This window comes from Oratosquilla oratoria, chromosome 21 (assembly GCF_046742065.1).
Source record: "Oratosquilla oratoria isolate Oo_2021 chromosome 21, ASM4674206v1, whole genome shotgun sequence".
NCBI lineage: Eukaryota > Metazoa > Arthropoda > Malacostraca > Stomatopoda > Squillidae > Oratosquilla > Oratosquilla oratoria.
The window spans coordinates 59,476,573-59,501,002 of NC_134797.1; the positions used below are offsets into that span (position 1 = coordinate 59,476,573).

At 42.5% G+C, this 24,430-nt stretch overlaps 1 protein-coding gene across 1 annotated transcript in view; it reads right to left on the reverse strand.

The window, feature by feature from the left end:
* Positions 1-24,430, reverse strand: part of thoc5 (THO complex subunit 5) — a 53,291-nt gene that overhangs the window by 21,163 nt on the left and 7,698 nt on the right. Inside the window, exons 4-10 of the mRNA XM_076205025.1 lie at positions 14,929-15,138; positions 13,476-13,661; positions 12,136-12,243; positions 5,478-5,624; positions 3,470-3,593; positions 3,214-3,316; positions 944-1,166 (exon numbers count right to left, since the gene is read on the reverse strand). Coding sequence (XP_076061140.1) covers positions 944-1,166; positions 3,214-3,316; positions 3,470-3,593; positions 5,478-5,624; positions 12,136-12,243; positions 13,476-13,661; positions 14,929-15,138 — 1,101 coding nt within the window. The remainder of the gene's footprint in view (positions 1-943; positions 1,167-3,213; positions 3,317-3,469; positions 3,594-5,477; positions 5,625-12,135; positions 12,244-13,475; positions 13,662-14,928; positions 15,139-24,430) is intronic.

Here is a 24,430-nt window from a genome sequence, read left to right on the forward strand (position 1 = left end):
TGACCCGTCATCCAGGAGGAGCCAAGAAAAGAGGGAGGGAGGGCTGATGAATGGGAGTGGAGTATGAGGGGATGAAATGGGTGGGAGCGGATTTTGACTTTGGCTACAAGAGTATTAGGATGGCTTGAACACATGGAAAGAATGAGTGAAGAAAGATTAGTAAAAGAAGTGTGGAAGGCAGAGGTGGAAGGAGTGAATATGAGGTGTCCTAGGATGAGATGGATGGATGGGGTGAAAGGGGCATTACAAAAGAGAGGAATGTCTGTGGAGGAAGGATGGGAGAGGACAGAAGATAGGGGTGAATGGAGAGGGGTTGTGTATAGATGATGCTGTGATGCATGAGGGGGAGTGGGTGGGGGATGGGGGGTGAGGAAGTATGTATGAGAAATAATTTGACGCAGCCCGAATGGATTTCTCCCAGTTTTCTCCTTTCCTGCATGAGGGGACGAAGAGGGGGGTCACTGAATTTATGAAGCGGCCTTGGTGTGGATGTGCTGTGTCTTGTGACACTGCTTCTGACCCAGGGCAGTGGACAGGATGCAGGGATGACCCATCATCCAGGAGGTGCCAAGATAAGAGGGAGGGAGGAGGGTGGAGGGGAGTGGAATATATAGGAAATGGAATGGGTGGGAGAGGTTTCTATGCCTTTTTCTTTTTGGCTACCCCCTATGTAAGGGGAAAAAGCCTTTGGTATGTCTGTATGACTTTGGCTACCTCCCTTGTAAGGGGGAAAAAGCCCGTGGTGTATGTATTATTATTATCATGACCTCCCATACAATGAAATTTAAACATGTTTGAGATGATGTGACTGAGTGCTTACTTCAAATGGAGGCTTTTCAGGTGATAAAACTATAAACACATAAAAATAACTGAATAAAATAAATATGACAGAATTCCATTTCTTTTAAACCTTCATCGATAAACACAGCAAATTAATTCATACCCCTTCCACAAGGTCTTCTGCACCTCCTTTGTTTTTGGCTGGAGTGAAAACAAGTCCCGCAAGTGTTTGTGCCCAAAGATAGGGACGCCCTACAGTGGACAGGTAGTCTTTGAGGTTAATTCTTGTCCTCTGCAACTGATAAATTGTTGCTGGGTTTGGTGATGTTGTTCCATCATCTCCATCAAAAAGGCAGTTCAGCATAGCATCACCACTGATGACATCTCTGAAAATAAAAATTATTACTCTTATTACAAGCATTACTTTTATTATGAAGGACGGGAGAGGACAGAAGACAGGGGTGAATGGAGAATGGTTGTATATGGATGATGTTGTGATTGCATGAGGTGGAATGGGCGGGGGGATGGGGGGTGAGGTAGTATGTGTGAGCAAAATTTGACGCAGCCTGAAGGGATTTCTCCCCGTCCTCTCATTTTATGCAATGGGGGGACAGAGAGGGGGGGTCGCCGATTTAATGAAGTGGCCTTGCTGTGGATGTGTTGTGTCTTGCGACACTGCTTCTGACCCAGGGCAGTGGACAAGGTGCAGGGATGACCCGTCATTCAGGAGGTGCTAAGATAAGAGGGAGGGTGGAGGGGTGTGGAGTGTATTCAGGGATGGAATGGGTGGGAATGATTTTATGCCTTTTTCTTTTTGGCTACCCCCCTTGTAAGGGGGAAAAAGCCTTGGTATATGTATGTATATATGTATGTACTTTTATTATGCCTTTATTTTTTGGTTATCTCCCTTGTAAGGGGGGAAAGCCTTTGGTATATGTGTGTATGTTTTACTCTTTTATGAAGATTCCACATGCTGGCATTTCCTTGATCTGTTGTCCTTAACATGTCATTTCAACTTTATGAAAGTAATCTATATACTAATAAAAGAATTCCTGTTGATATCAATCTAAATCAGACCAGAAACAGGAAATCCCTCAAGGGGACATGTCCCCTCCAGCCCTTGATAGGCTGCAAGAGTGGTGGCATCACAACCATGGAGACAACTGATTGGCCAAGAGTGGTGACATAACGGCAATGGAGATGAGTGATTGGCCGAGAGCAGTGACATCACAGCAACAGAGATGACTGGTTGGCTGTGAGCGAAGCGAGCTCACCTGAAGGGCTGAGCCCCCACCTAGCAGGGTTGGGCACAGCCCGTTGCTTGTCTTATAAATTATTAGAAAAATAAATTCTTTTTGAAGCAGGCAAACTTGTTTGTGAGCATGGCAGAAGAATATACTATTACACAGCATTTGTTTGGGAGAAGTGGTGCTGCTTGGATCCCAGCATACATTCTCTGGACACCACGTAATTTGTTTACATTTTTTTTTTTTTTTTTTTTTTTTGGTATGGCTCCAAAACATAAGGCAAACTCTTCCTAGTTCTGTTACTTGAGATATACATATGACTTTAGGGTGTTTTAAATTAGGTATGGACTTACGCTATGGTAATTTCACCATGTGTCGAAAATTGCCTTATGTCAGTCCATAGGAATGGATCTCCCATGTAACTGAAGGATTCCCACTGGTTATTATTCAGAGAGAAAGAGGAAAAAAAAAAAAAATCTATATCCCAAGAGCTTTTCACCCCCTTATAAGGTAAGTGCATACATACACTAAAGGCTTTTTCCCCTTTACAAGGGAAGTAGCCAAAAACAGCAATGGCATAGAAACCACTCCCACCCATTCTGTCCCCTACATACTCCACTCCCCTCCCTCTTATCTTGGCACCTCCTGGATGACGGGTCATCCCTGCATCTTGTCCACTGCCCTGGGTCAGAAGCAGTGCAGCAAGACACAGCACATCCAGAGCAAGGCTGCTTCATTAAATAGGCAACCCCCCCTCTGTCCCCTCATGCAGAAAAAGAGAAGACAGGAGAAATCCCTTCATGCTGCATCAAAATATCATTCACACATAAACACCCCCTACCCCCATCCCCTGCCCCTCTCTTCCCTGCATAACAGTATCATCTACACAGTCCCTCTCCACTCATCCCTATCTCCTGCATTCTCCCTTCCTTGCTCAAAAGACACACTCCTCTTTCTCAACACCTCCTTCACCCCATCCATCCATCTCATCCTCAGTCATCCCCTCAAGTTCACTCCTTCCACACCTTTTTTACTAATCTTTCATCATTCATTCTTTCCATTTTCTTACATATGTAAGACCTTGAAAAAATCAAGGAAATGTAAACCTTATTTCATCCAACTTAAATATATTCACAGCAACATAATTCTCACTGCTGTATTAATTCAAGTTATGTCAAGAACTTACGTCATATTTGGTCTGGTTTTTTCTGCCAACTGAAGAGAGCATTTGGTAGTGACAATGCGCAGGTTCTGCAGATAGTGGAATGCTATCACTACACTGCTGCTATCTAAGTTGACATACAGAAAAAAGACAAATTAAATCTATGTAATCATTCCACCAGAAATAAAAGTCAATATCAATACAAACTATATATATATATTTATCCACATGGTATGATATGCCCTCATACACAAGGAATTTTATTTCATACTCAACTTACTCTTTGTCTTAATGGTAACATTGACATGAAGTGGGTGCAAGCTAAGTATCTGCCGCACCTCACTGCTTTCATCACTATCCATCTTCTGGTCACGGCGATTCCTCTTCTTACGGTTTGAATTTTCCTGTTATGAGCACCAAAAACCAATACTTGTATAATGAATATTGGTAAAATACAGTACTGTATGTGTTGCATTTTGTTGCCAACAGCAAGAACTTCCATCTTTAGGGACAATATTACACCAAATAAGAGAAGTGATAGAGGTGGCAAAGGAAAGATTTAAGAAAGGTAGCAGTAGGGGATGGGGGTGGGAGTGGAATTTATGCTATCTCCCTTCTAAGGGGGTAAAAGCCTTTGGTATATGTATGTAGCAATAGGGAGGGATAAGTAAGCAATATGTATTATCAAATCTATCTATATACCAAGAGCTTCTTCCTTCTTATAAGGAAGGTAGCCAAGCCAAAAGGCATGGACCTACTCCTACCCATTCCCCTCCCATCCACCACACTTTCCTCTTTCTCATCTGAGCTCCACCTAATTCACAAATCACCAAAACATTGAATTAGTATTATTTGCTCATTAACCATTAGTGAATGTACAAAATAGTGAATACAAATAGAGTGAATAGCAAGGATTGAATGCATATATAGACAGATATCCACAACAAGGTTGCTTCATTTAATCAGCGACCCCTACCCCCGTCCCCTCATACAGAAAATTTGAAAATGGGGAGAAATCCCTTTGGGCTGCATCAAAATACCATTCACACATAACCACTCCCTAACCATCCCCAATCCCCCCACCCAGTCCCTTGCATCACAGCATCTATACACAACCATTCTCCACTCACCCATTACTTTTGATCTACAGGTACTCCTCGTTTAACGACCTACTCGGTTAACGACAACTCGGAGTAACGACGGGCTTTATGACGTCGTTTAACATAAATCTCCCGAAGTTACGACTTCGTGTACGATAATTAAGTTGGCTGAGGCAAATTTGTATGATGTTATAAATGAACTTGTACGGTGCATATTAGCTGTGAGGTAAAGTGTTCTGAAGCTTAGGTCTACATTACCATCCTGCAAGCTGCAAAAACTACCTGGGGTACAGTGTATACCGGTAGTGGTAAATTTTAGTTTCGACCATGGGCGCAATATAACAATAGAAAATTAATTATTAATTTTGTAAATTATAATGTATCAACGTAATATGCAATTTTGTGAGCGGAAATGAAAAAAAAATGCTAAAACAGATTTCGTAAGTAACGAAGTCATGTCGGACGAATGGTACACCATGTTTGTTATGATAGATGCCGATGTCAAAGAAATGAAAGGATGATAAATTAATTCGTCTAACCTAAACTAAACTAACCTAACCTATGTTTAATAAATCATTACCTGCAAATTAAATGTCATCCGGCTCGTCCTCGTTGTCGTCGTCGTGAGAGAAGTTAGCAGACAACAAGATGGCGTCCCGAGCGTATGCTACCGACTTCGTTCATTAGCTTATTTTCTTGTAGCAAGGTATTTTTTACTTTCATTTCCGCCCACAAAATTGCATATTACGTTGATACATTTTAATTTACAAAATTAATAATTTTCTATTGCTATATTGCGCCCATGGTCGAAACTAAAAAAATACCCCGGTATTCAATATGGAATGTCAGCATACGCGGATTTGGTCATATACGGTAATTTTAGGAACCTAACCACCGTAAATAAACAGTAAATAAACAGTAAATAAAGCTTTAATGTACTGTATAAAAGAGGGAAAATACACAAAAATAAAGATACATGTATTCTTGGACATTGTACATACAGTACATGTATGTATATGTATACACTTTCGCTTAACAACCAATTCGGTTAACGACGGCGCGCTGGTCCCAATTGTCGTCGTTAAACGAGGAGTACCTGTCCTTCCCATCTGATAACTGCCATCCATACTCAAATCAAACAAAGTCTATGTTTGTCATCATCATCTTTACAAATATTATTTCACAAACCTCAGCCGACTCCTGTTCAAGATCAGAATCTGAGTTGGTGTCAACTTTAGACTCTTCTTCCACAGCAATGAGCTTCCTGGCAGCTTCTGCATCACCTCTGATTTCAACGTGCACCAGGTTGTCGCAGGCTTCCCCATATGCTCCTGCCTGAAATAAAATAAAATTAATTTGCATTACTTACTTGAGTAGTGTGACAGGGGACAGGGATGAACCTTCATCCACAAGGTGCTAAGACAAGAGAAATGATGAATGGGCTCTGGATACATGTAGGGGTGTGTATATGTGCTTTCACTACAAAATATATATATATATATATATATATATATATATATATATATATATATATATATATAATTATATATATATATATATATATATATATATATTTATATATATATATAAAATAATAATAATAATAATAATAAATAAATAAATTATAAGGTTTCACGCTACAAACTCCCCCTATTGGGAGCCTAGGATGGTGCCCCTTACAGAGAACTTTGTAGTGTGGAATTTAATGAACCATGCCCTTTGTTCAACTTCGCCGGTGGCAGGATTTGAACCACCATCCCCTGGACCTTCACCGCAAGTAATGACACCCTAACCCACTCAGCCAACAAGCTTCCCAAATAAATAAGTAAATAAATAAATATTAGGGGAAAAATGCTTCTTGCTATACTTTAGGGACTGATTTGGCCTGCCCCTACAGACCAGAGCCACACATCATTTGTCTTAAGTAGTGAGGTAGTGCGTGTGAGCAAAACTTTTGACGCAGCCCGAAGGGATTTCTCCCCGTCCTCTCCTTTATATGGGGAGACGGAGAGGGGGGGTCGCCGATTTAATGAAGCGGCCTTGCTGTGGATGTGCTGTGTCCTGCGACACTGCTTCTGACCCAGGGCAGTGGACAGGGTGCAGGGATGACCCGTCATCTAGGAGGTGCTAAGATGGGAGGGAGGGTGGAGGGGTGTGGAGTGTTTTCGGGGATGAAATGGGTGGGAATGTTTTTGTGCCTTGTCCTTTTTGGCTACCCCCCTGGTAAGGGGGAAAAAAAGCCTTGGTATATGTATATATGTATATGTAGAGTGAAATCTCTACTCCTAGAGGAATGAAGCTACTTTTCACACTATGACTATCTCTATACTATTTCCTTCAAACTGTCCTTTACCACTTCTTTGAATATATCTTTTCTTTCTCCCTGTGGTAGAAGGAGGAAAGAATTCTGCCATTGTGATTCCCATAAAAGTCATAAAAGGCAACAAAGTGGGATGGAGTGATGGGGCTCAAGCTCCTGCTCTCTCTATGATCATCCTATGAGAAGTCACAGTATACGAGGGTCCAACTAGAATCCTAAAATTTGGGTCATTAAATGTGACTGGTTGTGGCACAGATGAGAATAAATGGGAAGACTTTCTACCTCCACCTCCTTTCCTCCTTTTCCCACCACATTCACACCAAAGTATCTAAGATCTCCACATCCTCCAGTCTCTCCCCCTTAACCCCTTCCATACGGTGCCGCACACGTAGGCGTCATGGGGAGCGAGTGTATTCGCGAGGCTGCCATATCGGCGTCTTGATTATATTTATTGTAGTCGCCCCTCCATAATGACATTCTTTCTAATTCTTTTGTAATCGCATTTTCTATGGTTATCAAAATTCACGGGTGAAGAGAGAACGATCGATATAAGCGGTGACTATATTTTATGATGCGAGTATTATTACGACACGTCGTACGGCTGGCATTGGCTGCTGCCACTGAGATCTAAGTCCATGACGCCTACGTGTGCGGCACCGTATGGAAGGGGTTAATACTCACTCCCAATCTTCTGCTATCCTCTCCCCTTGTACATCTCATCATCACCTTACTTTTACCCACATTTATCTTCAACTTCCTCCTTTCATACACCTTCCCAACTTCCGTCACTAACTTCCTTAATCTATTCTCAGATCTTGCTACAAGAACAGTGTCGTCAGCAAACAACAACTGGACATATTTCATTGAAAGGCAGAATGGGGAAAATGAGTAAAGTATTTCAGAGTTATTGAATGTAGAGGGGGTTGGAGATGGATTGATTGTGACAGTGGAAGGAACTAGGAAAATGACTCTGATAGAAGAAAATGACAAGGATATAGGTACAGACAAGGTACAAGAAGCATTGACAATTAGAGCTGTTAAGCCACCTGGTTAGCATTGGTATGTCTGTCTGAGGGAGGATGGTTATGTTGGATTGGCTAATGAGGTTGTTTAACGTGTAACTGAGGGAGGGGAGTGTGCTTCAGGACTGAAAGAATGCTTGTATAGTTCTGTTTTACAAAAGAAAAGAGGACAAATGTGAGTGTAGTAGTTTAGGAGGGATCAGTCTGTTGAGCATAGTTGAGGAGGTATATGGGAAAGTGTTAATTAAGAGGATTAGGATAGGAATAAATAAAGTAATTGGTGAGAACAGTGTGTGTTTAGGAAAGGTATAGGATGTGTGGATAAAATTTTAGTGATAAAGCATATTTATGAGAAGTTTTGGGGAAAAGGTAAGGATGGTTTAGGGCCTTTAAGGATTTAGAGGCTTATGACAGGGTAAACTGGAAGACATTGTGGGAGATATTGCAAATATATAGAATAGGGGGAAAGCTGTTAAGGGAAGTCAAGAGTAGATAAGCTTGTGTTAGGGTTGGAAATGATGAGAGGCAAGTGGTTTGAGGTGAAGGTGGGGCTGTGCCAGTGGTGTGTTATGCCAACATGGTTGTTCAATGTGTACGTGGACGGAGTGGTTAGAAAATGGAGGGAAGTGGAAGGTGAATCAGTTGTTGTTTGGTGATGACACTGTGCTTGTGGCTGAATCAGAGGAGGGTCTGAGATAGGTTAGTGATGGAGTTTGGGAAGGTATACAATAGGTGGAAGTTGAAAGTAATTGTGGATAAGAGTAAAGTATGAGATGTACGAGAGCTGGGGATGGGATCAAGCTGGAGATAAGTTTCAAAGGAAAAATATTGGAGGCAGTGGATAGTGTCACTCATATGGGCAACACTTCCTTGAGGAGAGTGGGATTTGCAGTGTCCATTTCCCAAAATTTGTGAAGTTTGGATAACTGCCTTCTAGTGATGTGCCAGAACCAAAATTTTTACCGATACCGATATTTTTTTAGCATTTTACCGATACCGATACCGATACAGGAATTTAATGGGTTACCGATACCGATACCGATATTTTGCGCATTGCTCACAATGCCTTGTACTTTATTGTGCACTTTTTCATAAAGCTCTGGGATAGTTGTGTTAGAGATGTATTTCCTGCTTGGGATCTTATAGTTTGGTTTTAAGTGATTAAGGAGCCTAGCAAATCCCAGATCTTCTACAATAGATATAGGTTGACAATCTATTGTGATCATTTCAGCAATATATTTGTGTACCTCTTTTGCTGGAGCACTGTTGATGTCCCAAATCTTTTTGTACTGGAGAGTAGCTTCAAGAGTTGGCTGTTGAGATACCTGTTTTGCACTTGAACAGCCTGTTTGACTTTGACTAGAAGTTGAAGTTGAAATTTTTAGCTTTTTGGTAGGTGGAACATTTAAGAATGAGGCAAGTGTTGGGTTTGATTCAGCTGCTTTTTTCTGCTCCAATTCGGCATTTCCAAACTCATCAGGATGTTTATGTTGAAGATGCTTTCTAATATTTTTTGTTGTTTGGGTTTGCCTGTTTATTCCTCCTCTGCTTAATATTGTATTACAGAAATTACAGGATACTTTTGAAGAATCATCTTTGCATACTGTCACTAGATTCCATATAACACTTTGCTTTGACTTAGGCATTATTGCTAATTCTGGCAATTCTAATTGTAATTTAATAAATTTATCACAATATTGACTATCTGAAAAATGCAAGTTCAAATATTAAATATAAATAAATAATTACAATAAATAAATATTAAGAATGAGATCGAAAAGGGTAATAGGATAATAGCCATCAGCTAGCTCTCTTCTCTTCTTACATAAGACGCAAATGATTCCACAACCACATGGCGTGAAAGACACCCTTTACTTTATATATTTATATAATCATTTATTTGTTTCATGAATGAAAGTAATTTAACTTAAATTTTCTCTCAAGGTATCGGTATCGGTATCGGTATTTATTTTTCAATACCGATACCGACATACCGATACCTTCTATTTTACCGATACCGATAGCTTGAAAATAAACCGATATTTACCGATACCGATACCGAAGCTTCGGTACATCACTACTGCCTTCCACCTTCTTGGGGTGGTATCATCCTCTTCTCGCCATCTCAACACTCCGTGCAGCTGCTTGAAAAGTGGGCAATGGAGCACACAGCCAAGCATCATACATACATACATATACATACATACATATACCAAGGCTTTTTTCCCCCTTACCAGGGAGGTAGCCAAAAAGGACAAGGCACAAAAACATTCCCACCCATTCCATCCCCGAAAACACTCCACACCCCTCCACCCTCCCTCCCATCTTAGCACCTCCTAGATGACGGGTCATCCCTGCACCCTGTCCACTGCCCTGGGTCAGAAGCAGTGTCGCAGGACACAGCACATCCACAGCAAGGCCGCTTCATTAAATCAGCGACCCCCCCTCTCCGTCCCCCCATATAAAGGAGAGGACGGGGAGAAATCCCTTCGGGCTGCGTAAAAAATTTTTGCTCACACACACTACCTCACCCCCCATTCCCCCGTCCAATCCACCTCATGCATCACAACATTTTCCATATACAACCATTCTCCATTCACCCCTGTCTTCTGTCCTCTCCCGTCCTTCCTCAATAGACATTCCCCTCTTCCCCAAAGCCCCCTTCACCCCATCCATTCATCTCATCCTAGGACGTCCCTTCATGTTCACTTCCTCCACATCTGCCTTCCATACCTCCTTTACTAGTCTTTCTTCACTCATTCTTTCCATGTGTCCAAACCATCCTAATACTCTTTCATCAACCCTATCTCCCAGCTCCCTTTCCACCCCTGTTCTCCTCCTCACTTCCTCATTTCTCACTCTATCTAGCCTAGTAACCCCCATCATACTTCTCAGACATTTCATCTCAAACACATTCAAGTTCCTTCTCTCTTCTTCTTTTATGTTCCATGTTTCTGCTCCATACAGTGCTCTTGGCACAATCACTCTTTCATACAGTCTCCTCTTAGCATCCATTCCCAGATTCCTATTCCTCATTACACTTTATAAACCACCAAGGCATTTGCTTGCTTCTCTCAATCTACATTCTACCTCCACCTTCACTCCACCCTTTCCTGCCACATTTGCACCCAAATATCTAAAACTATCCACTTCCTCCAGTCGCTCTCCCTTAATGCTCACTTCCAGATTACTGCCACTTTCACCCCTTGTACATCTCATCACCTTACTTTTACCCACATTTGTCTTCAGCTTTCTTCTATCACACACTCTCCCAAACTCTGTCACCAGCTTCCTCAATCCCTCCTCCGATCCTGCCACAAGCGCAGTGTCGTCTGCAAACAACAGCTGGCTCACCTCCCACTTTTCTCTATTTTCCTTAACCATCTCCAATCCCTGACCCACAACCCTTGCATTCACCTCTTGCACCACCCCATCCATGTATAAGTTGAACAGCCAGGGTGACATAACGCATCCCTGACGAAGTCCCACCTTTACCTCAAACCACTCACTCTCTCCATTTCTAATCCTGACACATGCTCTACTACTCTCATAAAAACTCTTGACAGCTTCTAGAAGCTTTCCTCCTATCCCGTATATCCGCATAACCTCCCACAGTGCCTTTCTGTCTACCCTATCGTAAGCCTTTTCCAGATCCATAAAGGCCCAAAAAACATCCTTCCCCTTACCTATAGCTTTCTCACATATCTGTCTTACCACAAAAATCTTATCTACACAACCTCTACCTGTCCTAAATCCACACTGTTCCTCACCAATTACTCCTTCTGTTCCTCTCCTAATCCTCTCAATCAAGATCCTCCCATAAGCCTTCCCAACTACACTTAACAAGCTAATCCCTCTGAAACTACTACATTCACACTTGTCCCCCTTTCCCTTGTAAAGTGGAACTATATACGCACTCCTCCAGTCCTCTGGCACTCTACCTTCTCTCCAGCAAACATTAAATAACCTCACCAGCCAGTCCACCATCACTATACCTCCTTTTTTTTTAAGACATTCTGCATGGCATCCATCCAGACCAGGTGCCTTACCTGCTTTCATCATCTTAACTGCTGCCTTCACTTCATCCTTCCTTATTTCTCCTCCATTTTCCTCACTCATCACTCTCATTTTCTTAGCATTTCCCAATGCAGCTATCTTTCCCTCCCTATCCTCCTTCACATTAAGCAACTGCCTAAAATATTCTGCCCATCTTCCCCTTACTGCCTTCTCCTCCATTATCATCTCTCCATCTACACCTTTTACCTTTTCTTCTCTACTTGATTCACCTCCTCTTCCTCTCTTAATTTCTTTCCAAAACATCTTTTTATTACTTTTTCTCCCTTACAAGAGAAGTAGCCAAAAAACAAAGGCATAAAAACCACTCCCATCCATTCCATCCCCAACATATTCCCCTCCCCTCCAAGCATCATATCAATAAAAATTACTTATCTTGCACTTTCAGTATTTGTTCAACCCACCCATAAATGGTTTTGGTAACACACACCTGAACCCACACAGTGTACAGTGGTGTGGGCAGGAGACGCCCCATTCGTTGCTGCTCTCTCCTTGTGTCCAATGGCAGCTCCAGTGCATCTTGTAAGGGTTTGGTGGCCTAAAAAATAAATGGTAATTTTTTTAAGGACACAAAGTTAAGAAAAGGAAATACATACATACATATACCATTGGCTTTTACCCCCCTTACAAGTGAAGCAGTCAAAGTCAAAGGCATAAATCCACTCCCACCCATTTCATCCCCACACACTCTGCTCCCATCCACCACCCCTCCCTTCCTCTTTTCTTGGCTCCTCCTGGATGACGGGTCATTCCTGCATCTCACCCACTGCCCTGGGTCAGAAGTAGTGTCACAAGTCATAGCACATCCACAGCATGGCCATTTCATTAAATAACCAACCCCCCCTCTCCGTCCCCTCAACCAGAAAAGAAGACAGGGAGAAATCCCTTTGGCCTGCATCAATTTATTTCTCACACATACTCCCCACCCCCCATCCATTCCACCTCATGCATCACACCATCATCCATACACAACCATTCTCCATTCACCCCTATCTTCTGTCCTCTCCCGTCCTTCCTCAACAGACATTCCCCTTTCCTAAAACCCCTTTTACCTCATCCATCCATCTCATCCTAGGTCAACCCCTCATGTTCACTCCTTCCACCTCTGCCTTCCACATCTCTTTTACTAGTCTTTCTTCACTCATTCTTTCCATGTGTCCAAACCATCCTAATACTCTTTCATCAACCCTATCTCCCAACTCCCTTTCCACCCCCGTTCTCCTCCTCACCTCATTTCTCATTCTATCCAGCCTAGTAATCCCTATCATAATTCTCAAGCACCTCATCTCAAACACATTCAAATTTCTCCTCTCTTATGGTCCATGTTTCTGACCCGTACAGTGCTGTCGGCACAATCACTCCTTCATACAATCTTTTTCCCTAGTAAAGCAGAAATAAACAGGCACTCCTCCATTCCTCCAGCACACTACCCTCCCTTAGACACACATTAAATAATCTTACTAGCCAGTCCAATATTACTATTGAGAGGCTAGGACAATGCCTCTCACAGAGGATTTTGTAGCACAGAATTGAATGAACCATGCCCTTGGTCCAACTTGTTGATGGCAGGGTTTGAACTGTCATCACTTCGAACTCCGCCGAAAGTAGCGACACTCTAACCCTCTTGGCCAGCAAGTAGCCTTGATCTTTTGCATCAATTAATAAAATTTCATCATAACCAGTCATTAAAATAAAAACTACCACCCTTGCAAAAAAAAATTAAGTCTGACAAAAAAAAATATATATATATATATATATATATAGACATACTTCTAAAATTGTATTGATCCTTGGCGCAAGAGAGGCAAGTTTCTTTTCCTGTTCTGCAATAGTTGCTGCTACAGCTTCCTTCTCCTGAGTCAACTGATCAAATAGCTGAGTCTGCCCACGACGTTGTTCCAACTCCCAGTGAAGGCGAGCTAAACGCTGCTGATGAGGTTCTTCTACTGTGTCTTCCTATTAAATATAAAACACTTAGCATGAGAATATTCTCCTTAAGAGCATCATAACATACAAACTTATGTGTCATTTACTAAAATATATTGAATAATATTTCATCCATTAAAATATCAATAGTGGTTGAAAGGCTGTGGGATAGTTAGCTCACACCTAGTTAAAATGATAAATGTTCTATCATATATGCTAAGAGACAAGTAATAAGAAGCTGAAACATAAACATGGAACAGACAGAATGAATGGAAATAAGTAAGGCAGTTGTTCTTCTACTGGAGCCATGTAACCTAGTACTACCTGCTTCTGTCAGAGTGGCAACAACTAAACCAGCTCCCACCCATTGGTCACCCATCCACGAGGGTGGTGTTGGACACCCAGATGGAAGAAAAGGAAAACCCATTACAAGTCACTAACCCATATATTTGACACGTGTGGCATCACTGCAAGGCCTGGAGAAGGGGGTCCTGAATAATGAGTGATGCCTGAGCGGTGCTGTGGTTGCATAGGTAGCCCCCCTAAAACTAGCAACACACCTCTTGGGTCCTCTGTTCAGGCCAAGATGGGTGTCCCTCTTAGCTCATAAATTGGCAGGGCTAACTGGCATGAATCTTTGGGTATTGCAAATATACAAACTCACATACTAGATGTTTACATTTCAATTTTTTCCACCAATAATGGCCAATTCTGCAGGTTTCCAGCTAACATGGGTAAGTGATCCTATTGAGGAATTTGATCAATGTAGTGCTACAGACAAATTTGAAGAAAAAGATAGGTTTCATGTTGGATACAACTCTTTCATGGAGGTCAGTAAAACTATACTGGATGCAACGCTTCCACAGAGGTAAGTGAATCTTTGTATGACCAGTTTCATATACAGAGGATTCCCTGTAGTGTACTTGAAGATGGTGATGAAATATCCCAACCAAAGGTAACCCACAAGGCAGTGGAGCAGGGGTTAGTCATGAATTAGGACATATCCACACATCGGTGGGCCTTCAATCATTACTTCTAGGGCACTCTGCTGCTCCAAGATCCTCTGCTGGTTTACCCTGGGGCTGCTGAGCACCCAGATACTGTGTGAAGCCACAAGGAAGCACAGCAGAGGTCTTAACGATGGAGAGACTGCGTACTGGCAGGGGGAGACTTACTCACATACTCATTCATTCTGAATGGGGAGAGAACAGCAAATCTGAAAAGACTGATAAAGGAAAATGCAAGGAAAGGCAACAGTGACAATCAAAGAGGGGGATATGCCACAGCTACTACTTACTGGACGGCTAATTGAATCCGGAGCTTCTTTGTAGAATTGCTCTACAGGCACCAAGTCAATTTCTTCATCAGCAGATTGAAATTCAAGACATTTCCTTACTTCCTTCTTCAGATGTGAGACTTCATAAAGAAGATTCTGAAGTCGAAGTGTGACGCCATCTACCCGCTGCCGCTGTTCACCTGTCCTGTCACGTGACTCTCTTACACGAACCTACAGAGTCACAAATCAGACACCATGGATGTATTTCAGATCAGTTAATAATACCACAAAGCATGTCTAAAAAATTATTTTTGCATTACAACACTATCTTACACAATCTAACAGATACTAATATATACATACATACATACATATATATATATATATATATATATATATATATATATATATATTATATATATATATATATTATATATAGGCTACCCCCCGTGTAGGGGGAAAAAGCCTTTGGTGTATGTATGTATGTGTGTGTGTGTGTGTGTGTGTGTGTGTGTGTGTGTGTATATAAAAATTATCGGTTTGATGTCGCTGCCATTAGCATATTTCTCTCATATATATATATATATATATATATATGTGTGTGTGTATTTTGGGAGCAGGTTTTCTTTTAAACAGGTTTGATTAAAGAGTATTAGGATGGTTTGGACACATGGAAAGAATGAGTGAAGAAAGACTAGTAAAAGAGGTATGGAAGGCAGATGTGGAGAGAGTGAACATGAAGGGACGTCCTAGGATGAGGTGGATGGATGGGGTGAAGAGGGTTTTGGGGAAGAGGGGAATGTCTGTTGAGGAAGGATGGGTGAGGACAGAAGACAGGGGTGAATGGATAATGGTTGTATATGGATGATGTTGTGATGCATGAGGTGGAATGGGCAGGGGGATGGAGGGTGAGGTAGTATGTGTGAGCAAAATTTTTGACGCAGCCCGAAGGGATTTCTCCCCGTCTTCTCCTTTATGCATGGAGGGACGGAGAGGGGGGTCGCCGATTTAATGAAGCGGCCTTGCTGTGGATGTGCTGTGTCTTGCGACACTGCTTCTGACCCAGGGCAATAGACAAGGAGCAGGGATGACCCGTCATCCGGGAGGTGCTAACATGAGAGGGAGGGTGGAGGGGTGTGGAGTGTATTCAGGGATTGAAATGGGTGGGAGTGATTTTATGCCTTTTCCTTTTTGGCTACCTCCCTTGTAAGGGGAAAAAGCCTTGGTATATGTATGTATGTATTCTTCCCTTGGATAGGGTGGGCATATACCAATTCCTTACACAACGTTTTGTCTCTAATAAGACATCTTCTGGTATTTCTGTTTTAAAGATACAATAAATATTTATGATACCACAAGTTTGAATTACATTAGTGGTTGGACATATACAAGATTATACCTAGAAATCAAAGCTTAGAATTACAATTAAGTTTAACATATTAAAATTACATTTTAAATTTAATGAAAAAATAACTACTACATGCCTTATAGGTAAAATGTTTAAATGGCTGGCGGTTACATCTTGACCCTGGATGACCTTCGCTTAGGAAGGTGATTAGCAGATTACCAGTAATCTCTGGCCTTTTAAATGGTTCAGTGACCTCATGAGGAGAGGGGTTGTGTGGAGGAGAAGGAGGAGGGAGAGGTGAAGGTGAAGGGGGAATGGGGGTGAGTTGTGCTGAGGGGGAGGAAGAGGTGAAGGAGTGCATTTTATGAATGTACAGGGGTATATTAGATGTTAGGTCGCATTGCAAATTGATGGAGGGGTCTTTTTCTCTAATGTACATGGCCTCTAAAAGTTGAAGCTTTCTGGATTTATGGTGGCCTATGATTTTGGTATGTTTAGATATTAATTCCCTAGTGATTACAATGTTGTGGTATTTCTTTAGATGTTCCTTTATCAGCCCTGTTTGTTGATAGTACGCTATTCTTCTGCCAAACGTGCATTGGGTATAACCAATATAACTAGCTGGAAGTGCAAAGTCTTCCTCTGGACAAGTGAATTCATAAATTACATTGGTCCTTTGCAATGCCTCCGATTTGAACATGTTATTCTTCATGAACAGTGAAGATGTTTTGGGATTTTTAAAGTATATGATGCCTTTTATTTCATCATCCTTTCTTACGGGGTGGCAATTTCTCTTTATTATATCTCTGACTGCTTTTTCATCTTTCTTGTACACCTCTGTGTATTATACATACATACACCAAGGCTTTTTCCCCCTTACAAGGGGGGTAGCCAAAAAGAAAAAGGCATAAAACCATTCCCACCCATTCCATCCCTGAATACATTCCACACCCCTCCACCCTCCCTCTTATCTTAGCACCTCCTGAATGACAGGTCATCCCTGCACCTTGTCCACTGCCCTGGGTCAGAAGCAGTGTCGCAAGACACAGCACATCCACAGTAAGGCCGCTTCATTAAATCGGCGACCCCCCCTCTCCGTCCCCCCATTGTATAAAATGAGAGGACAGGGAGAAATCCCTTCGGGCTGCGTCAAATTTTGCTCACACATACTACCTTACCCCCCATCCACCCACCCATTCCATCTCATGCAATCACAACATCATCCATATACAACCAATCTCCATTCACCCCTGTCTTCTGTCCTCTCCCATCCTTCCTCAACAGACATTCCCCTATTCCCCAAAGCCCCCTTCACCCCATCCATCCACCTCATCCTAGGACGTCCCCTCATGTTCACTCCCTCCACATCTGCCTTCCACACCTATTTTACTAGTCTTTCTTCACTCATTCTTTCCATGTGTCCAAACCATCCTAATATTCTTTCATCAACCCTATCTCCCAGCTCCTTTTCCACCCCTGTTCTCCTCCTCACCTCCTCATTTCTCATTCTATCTAGCCTAGTAACCCCCATCATACTTCTCAGACACCTCATCTCAAACGCATTCAAACTCCTTCTCTCTTCTTCTTTTATGTTCCATGTTTCTGCTCCATACAGTGCTGTTGGCACAATCACTCCTTCATACAGTCTCCTCTTAGCATCCATTCCCAAATGTCTATTCCTCATTACACTCTTTAATCCACCAAGGCATTTACTCGCTTCTCTCAATCTACATTCTACCTCCACTTTCACTCCACCTTTCCCTGCCACATTTGCACCCAAATATCTAAAACTATCCACTTCCTCCAGTCGCTCTCCCTTAATGCTCACTTCCAGTCTACTGCCACTTTCACCCCTTGTACATCTCATCACCTTACTTTTACTCACATTTATCTTTAGCTTTCTTCTATCACATACTCTACCAAACTATGCCACCAACTTCCTCAATCCCTCCTCCGATCCTGCCACAAGCACAGTGTCGTCCGCAAACAACAGCTGGCTCACCTCCCACTTTTCTCCATTTTCTTTAACCATCTCCATTCCCTTACCCACCACCCTTGCATTTACCTCTCGCACCACCCCATCCATGTATAAGTTGAACAGCCAGGGCGACATAACGCATCCTTGACGAAGTCCCACCTTTACCTCGAACCACTCACTCTCTCCATTTCCAATCCTGACACAAGCTCTACTATTCTCATAAAAACTCTTGACAGCTCTCAGAAGCTTTCCTCCTATCCCATATATCTGCATAACCTCCCACAGTGCCTTCCTGTCTACCCTATCATAAGCCTTTTCCAGATCCATAAAAGCCCAAGAAACATCCTTCCCCTTTTCTATAGCTTTCTCACATATCTGTCTTACCACAAAGATCTGATCTACACAACCTCTACCTGTCCTAAATCCACACTGTTCCTCACCAATTACTCCTTCTGTTCCTCTCCTAATCCTCTCAATCAAGATCCTCCCATAAGCCTTCCCAACTACACTCAACAAGCTAATCCCTCTGAAACTACTACATTCACACTTGTCCCCTTTTCCCTTGTAAAGAGGAACTATACAGGCACTCCTCCAGTCCTCCGGCACTCTACCCTCTCTCCAACAAACATTAAATAACCTCACCAACCAGTCCACCATCACTGTACCTCCCTTTTTCAGACATTCCGCATGGCATCCATCCAGACCAGGTGCCTTACCTGCTTTCATCATCTTAACAACTGCCTTCACTTCATCCTTCCTTATTTCTCCTCATTCATCACTCTCATTTTCTTCGCACTTCCCACTGCAGCAATCTTTCCTTCCCTATCCTCCTTCACATTTAGCAACTCCCTAAAATATTCTGCCCATCTTCCCCTTACTGCCTTCTCTTCCATTATCATCTCTCCATCTGCACCTTTTACCTGCACCATCTCACCCTGACGACCGACGCACCATTCGACGTAAGAAAGACTTCCCCACAGACTCAGACTATACACCCTTCATAGACAGTCAGACAAAACTCATAATGCATAATCTCAAGCACTCATCTGCCTGTGGCCCTGATAACATAAGCAACATTCACCTAAAACACATTGGACCACAAGGTATACACGCACTCACAAACATTGCAAACTACAGCTATTCACACAACACTATACCCGACATCTGGAAGCATGGTAAAATAATCACCATTCCAAAACCGAACAAAGACCCAACAATCCCAACATCGCACCGCCCAATCACACTTCTCTGCACCCCCTCTAAAGTCATTGAACGCCTAATACTTAAACTTGTCACACCATATATTCCCCTTGCTGACTCACAACACGGCTTTAGGCCACTACACTCCACAAACACTCTTCTGACAAACCTCACACAAAGAATTTTTGATGGCATCAATTCAGATAGGCCCCACCACAGAACACTTCTTATAACACTGGACATTAGTAAAGCTTTTGATGCTATCCCCCGCCACAACCTAACAAATAAAATATATAACACAGACATGCACAATAACACCAAAAGATGGCTGGCCAATTATCTGGCAGGCAGGAATGCTCATGTGTCATATAATGGCCAATCATCGCACATCAGAAACATTAAGAACGGAGTACCACAGGGCTCAGTTCTATCCCCCACATTATTTAATCTATACATGCATGACTTACCCACGCCAGACACCTCAGAAATACAAATCTCTTCCTACGCAGACGACATAACAATCACATGCACACATCGTAACACAGACAAAGCTGCAGAAATAATCCAGCCTTACCTTGACACACTCAACACATGGTTCATCACAAACAGACTCAAAATAGCTCCAACCAAATCTACAGCAACACTTCTCACCAACTGGACAAAAGAACACAAATACATACCTCATCTCTACATCAACAACACTCTAATACCACACACAAACACACCGAAAATTCTTGGTGTAACATACGATACATCCATGTCTTTCAAACAACACCTCACAAACATAAAAAACAAATGCACACCTAGACTTAACGCACTTAAGTCAATCACAGGAACAACATTTGGACAAAACAAAGAAACTAATATAACAATATACAAACAATGCATACGCTCAGTGATGAATTATGCGAGTCCTGCATGGGCTCCTAATCTCAGTGAGACACACCACAACACCCTTCAAATCATACAAAACAAAGCCCTAAAAACAATTACAGGCTGCACAAATACATCACCTACAGACCATTTACACCATGAAACAAAAGTCCTCAAAGTCAAGGACCACCTCGACATGAGAGGCACACAAACACTTGCTGCAGCCACCACAAACACATCACACCCGCTACACTACATAGCAGAACACCCACACACACCAAGAAACATTAAAACTACACCCAAAGACCTTTATTACGCACAGATACTCTCTTCTCTTCCTCCACAACCACCAAATACCAGCCTCCGGAAACATATTCATAATCATATCACTCACCGCTCCATTAACACACTGAAAGACAACACACTGCTGCATGCCAGACCCCCTGATATCCACCCTTCTGAATCCTCTCTCCCACGAAAGGACAGAGTCCACTTGGCCAGACTGCGATGCGGTCACCACCCAGCACTTCTAAGCTACCAGAAGAGGCTGGACGACCGTGTTGTGAACAGCTGCCCAGGATGTAACACTTCACCCCATACCATACAACACATAATGGAAGACTGCATTATACACAATCATGCACGCAAACAACACAACATACACTCTATAAAGGATTTGTGGGAAAACCCAGTTTCGGCTGTGGCCTTCCTTGGGGAGACGGGACTGCTCGGACAGACAGTCTAGGGAACGACAACAACAACAACAACCTTTTCTTCTCTACTTGATTCGCCTCCTCTTCCTCTCTTAATTTCTTTCCAAAACATCTTTTTATTACTTTCAAAATTTTCTGTCAAACTCTTACCCCATTTCACATCTGCTCTCCTCTTTGCCTCCTTTACCTTTTGCTTTACTTCTCTTTTCTTTTCTTTGTACCTCTCATATGACTCCCTCGTCCTATTTTGTAACCAATCTGTGAAAGCTCGCTTCTTCTCTTCTACAACCTTCTTTGTTTCCTCATCCCACCATTCACTACCCTTTCTTCTATTTCCCCCTGTCCTTCTTGTTCCACACACCATCCTTGCACACTTTATGACTCCCTCCTTGAACCATCCCCATTCCTCCTCCACACCCAGCTCTACTCTACCCTTTACTCCCTCCCACTCCTCCTTCAGCTTCTTTCCGTACTCCTTCTCCTTTTCCTTCTCATTCAAAGAGTTCACTCTAAGAACCTCCCTACCTTTTGTCCCTTTCCTCTTCCTCCATCTATCCTCCACTTTCAACTTACCTTCCACCAAAAAATGATCTGATATTCCCCCACTCTCTCCCCTTAGCACATGTACATCCTTAACTCTTCCTATCATAATCCTATTTACCACTACATAATCCATTAGCGCTCTATCTACCACCCTTCCCTCCACCACCCTCTCCCATGTGTACTTATGCTTGACTTTCTTCCGAAACACTGAATTTGCTATCATCAACTCTCTAGACACATTTCCACCATCAACTCTCCACTACGATTCTTTCCTGGAACTCCACATTTCCCAACCACTCCATCGATTGGACCATTTCCCACCCTAGCATTAAGGTCTCCCAGTACTATCACATTGACATTTCTTCCCAAAACCTCTATGCACTCATTTAGATCTATCCAAAAGGCCTCCCTTTCTTCTACACTCTTCTCACTGCCAGGCCCTCTGTGTATTATGATAGAATATATTTATCTGGTGTTTTGTTTGGGGTTTATCATGGGGTTTGTCTTGGGAATCAAATTTATGAAGCATTTCTTTTGTCATGTTGTCAAAATCAGTATTAGAATATCCATTGTTTATGAGCATTTGTCTTATGTGCTTAAGTTCATTATGCAGAGCTTTCCATGATGAGCACACTAGTTAAGCTCTTTTTATATATAAGCTCTGATGACACCTTTTTTGTAATTAATTGTGCATTCCCCATTTCCATTCATGCATTTGTTTAAGTTAGTAGGCTTCCGGTATACATTCATTGTAAATTTATTGGATTTGGAGTCTACTAATATGTCTATGAAGGGGAGAGTTCCATTGTTGTTCAATTCCACAGTAAAAGAGTCCAGCAATCTCTTGGAGGCGGTATCTTAATAGCTCTAGGTCTTTAGTTGATTTAGTGCTAACAAATATATCATCAATGTATCTACAATATATATGTGGTGTTATATCACTGTTTTGGAAACCCTTGTGTTCTACTTCAGCCATATATGCTTGGGCAAATTGGACTCCTAGTGGTGACCCCATGGATACACCATCAGTTTGCATACATAGTTTTCCCTCTGGGCACCTAAAAGGGACCTCTGAGGTGCAAGTTTTTAATAATTCTCTCATGGAGTTATGTGGAATTTTGGGTGGTGGGAGATCACTTTCATGATATACATAATCTAAGATGAGGTAAAAGGAGGTACAGTGATGGTGGACTGGCTGGTGAGGTTATTTAATGTTTGCTGGAGAGAGGGTAGAGTGCCGGAGGACTGGAGGAGTGCCTGTATAGTTCCACTTTACAAGGGAAAAGGGGACAAGTGTGAGTGTAGTAGTTTCAGAGGGATTAGCTTGTTAAGTGTAGTTGGGAAGGCTTATGGGAGAATCTTGATTGAGAGGATTAAGAGAGGAACAGAGGGAATAATTGGTGAGGAGCAGTGTGGATTTAGGACAGGTAGAGGTTGTGTAGATCAGATTTTTGTGGTAAGACAGATATGTGAGACAGCTATAGGAAAGGGGAAGGATGTTTTTTGGGCTTTTATGGATCTGGAAAAGGCTTACGACAGGGTAGACAGGAAGGCACTATGGGAGGTCTTGCAGATATACAGGATAGGAGTAAAGTTTCTAGGAGCTATCAAGAGTTATTATGAGAGTAGTAGAGCTTGTGTCAGGATAAGAAATGGAGAGAGTGAGTGGTTTGAGGTAAAGGTGGGACTTCATCAGGGATGCGTTATGTCGCCCTGGCTGTTCAACTTGTACATGGATGGGGTGGTGCGAGAGGTAAATGCTAGGGTGGTGGGTAAGGGATTGGAGATGGTTAAAGAAAATGGAGAAAAGTGGGAGGTGGGCCAGCTGTTGTTTACTGACAACACTGCGCTTGTGGCACGATCGGAGGAGGGATTGAGAAAGTTGGTGACAGAGTTTGGGAGAGTGTGTGATAGAAGAAAGCTAAAGATAAATGTGGGTAAAAGTAAGGTGATGAGATGTATAAGGGGTGAAAGTGGCAGCAGACTGGAAGTGAGCATTAAGGGAGAGCGACTGGAGGAAGTGGATAGTTTTAGATACTTGGGTGCAAATGTGGCAGGAAAGGGTGGAGTGAAGGTGGAGGTACAATGTAGATTGAGAGAAGTGAATAAATGCCTTGGTGGATTAAAAAGTCTAATGAGGAATAGACATTTGGGAATTGGTATTAAGAGGAGACTGTATGAAGGAGTGATTGTGCCAACAGCACTGTATGGAGCAGAAACATGGAACATAAGAGAGGAAGAGAGGAGTTTGAATGTGTTTGAGATGAGGTGTCTGAGAAGTATGATGGGGGTTACTAGGCTAGATAGAGTAAGAAATGAGGAGGTGAGGAGGAGAACAGGGGTGGAAAGGGAGTTGGGAGATAGGGTTGATGAAAGAGTATTAGGATGGTTTGGACACATGGAAAGAATGAGTGAAGAAAGACTGGTAAAAGAGATATGGAAGGCAGATGTGGAGGGAGTGAACATGAGGGGACATCCTAGGATGGATGGGGTGAAAGGGGCTTTGGGAAAGAGGGGAATGTCTGTTGAGGAAGGATGGGAGAGGACAGAAGACAGGGGTGAATGGAGAATGGTTGTATATGGATGATGTTGTGATGCATGAGGTGGAATGGGTGGGGGGATGGGGGTGAGGTAGTATGTGTGAGCAAATTTTGACACATCCCAAAGAGGTTTCTCCCCGTCTTCTCCTTTTATGCATGGGGGACGGAGAGTGGGGGTCGCCGATTTAATGAAGTGGCCTTGCTGTGTCTTGCAACACTGCCTCTGAGCCAGGGCAGTGGACAAGGTGCAGGGATGACCTGCCATCCAGGAGGTGCTAAGATGGGAGGGAGGGTGGAGGGGAGTGGAGTGTATTTAGGGATAGAATGG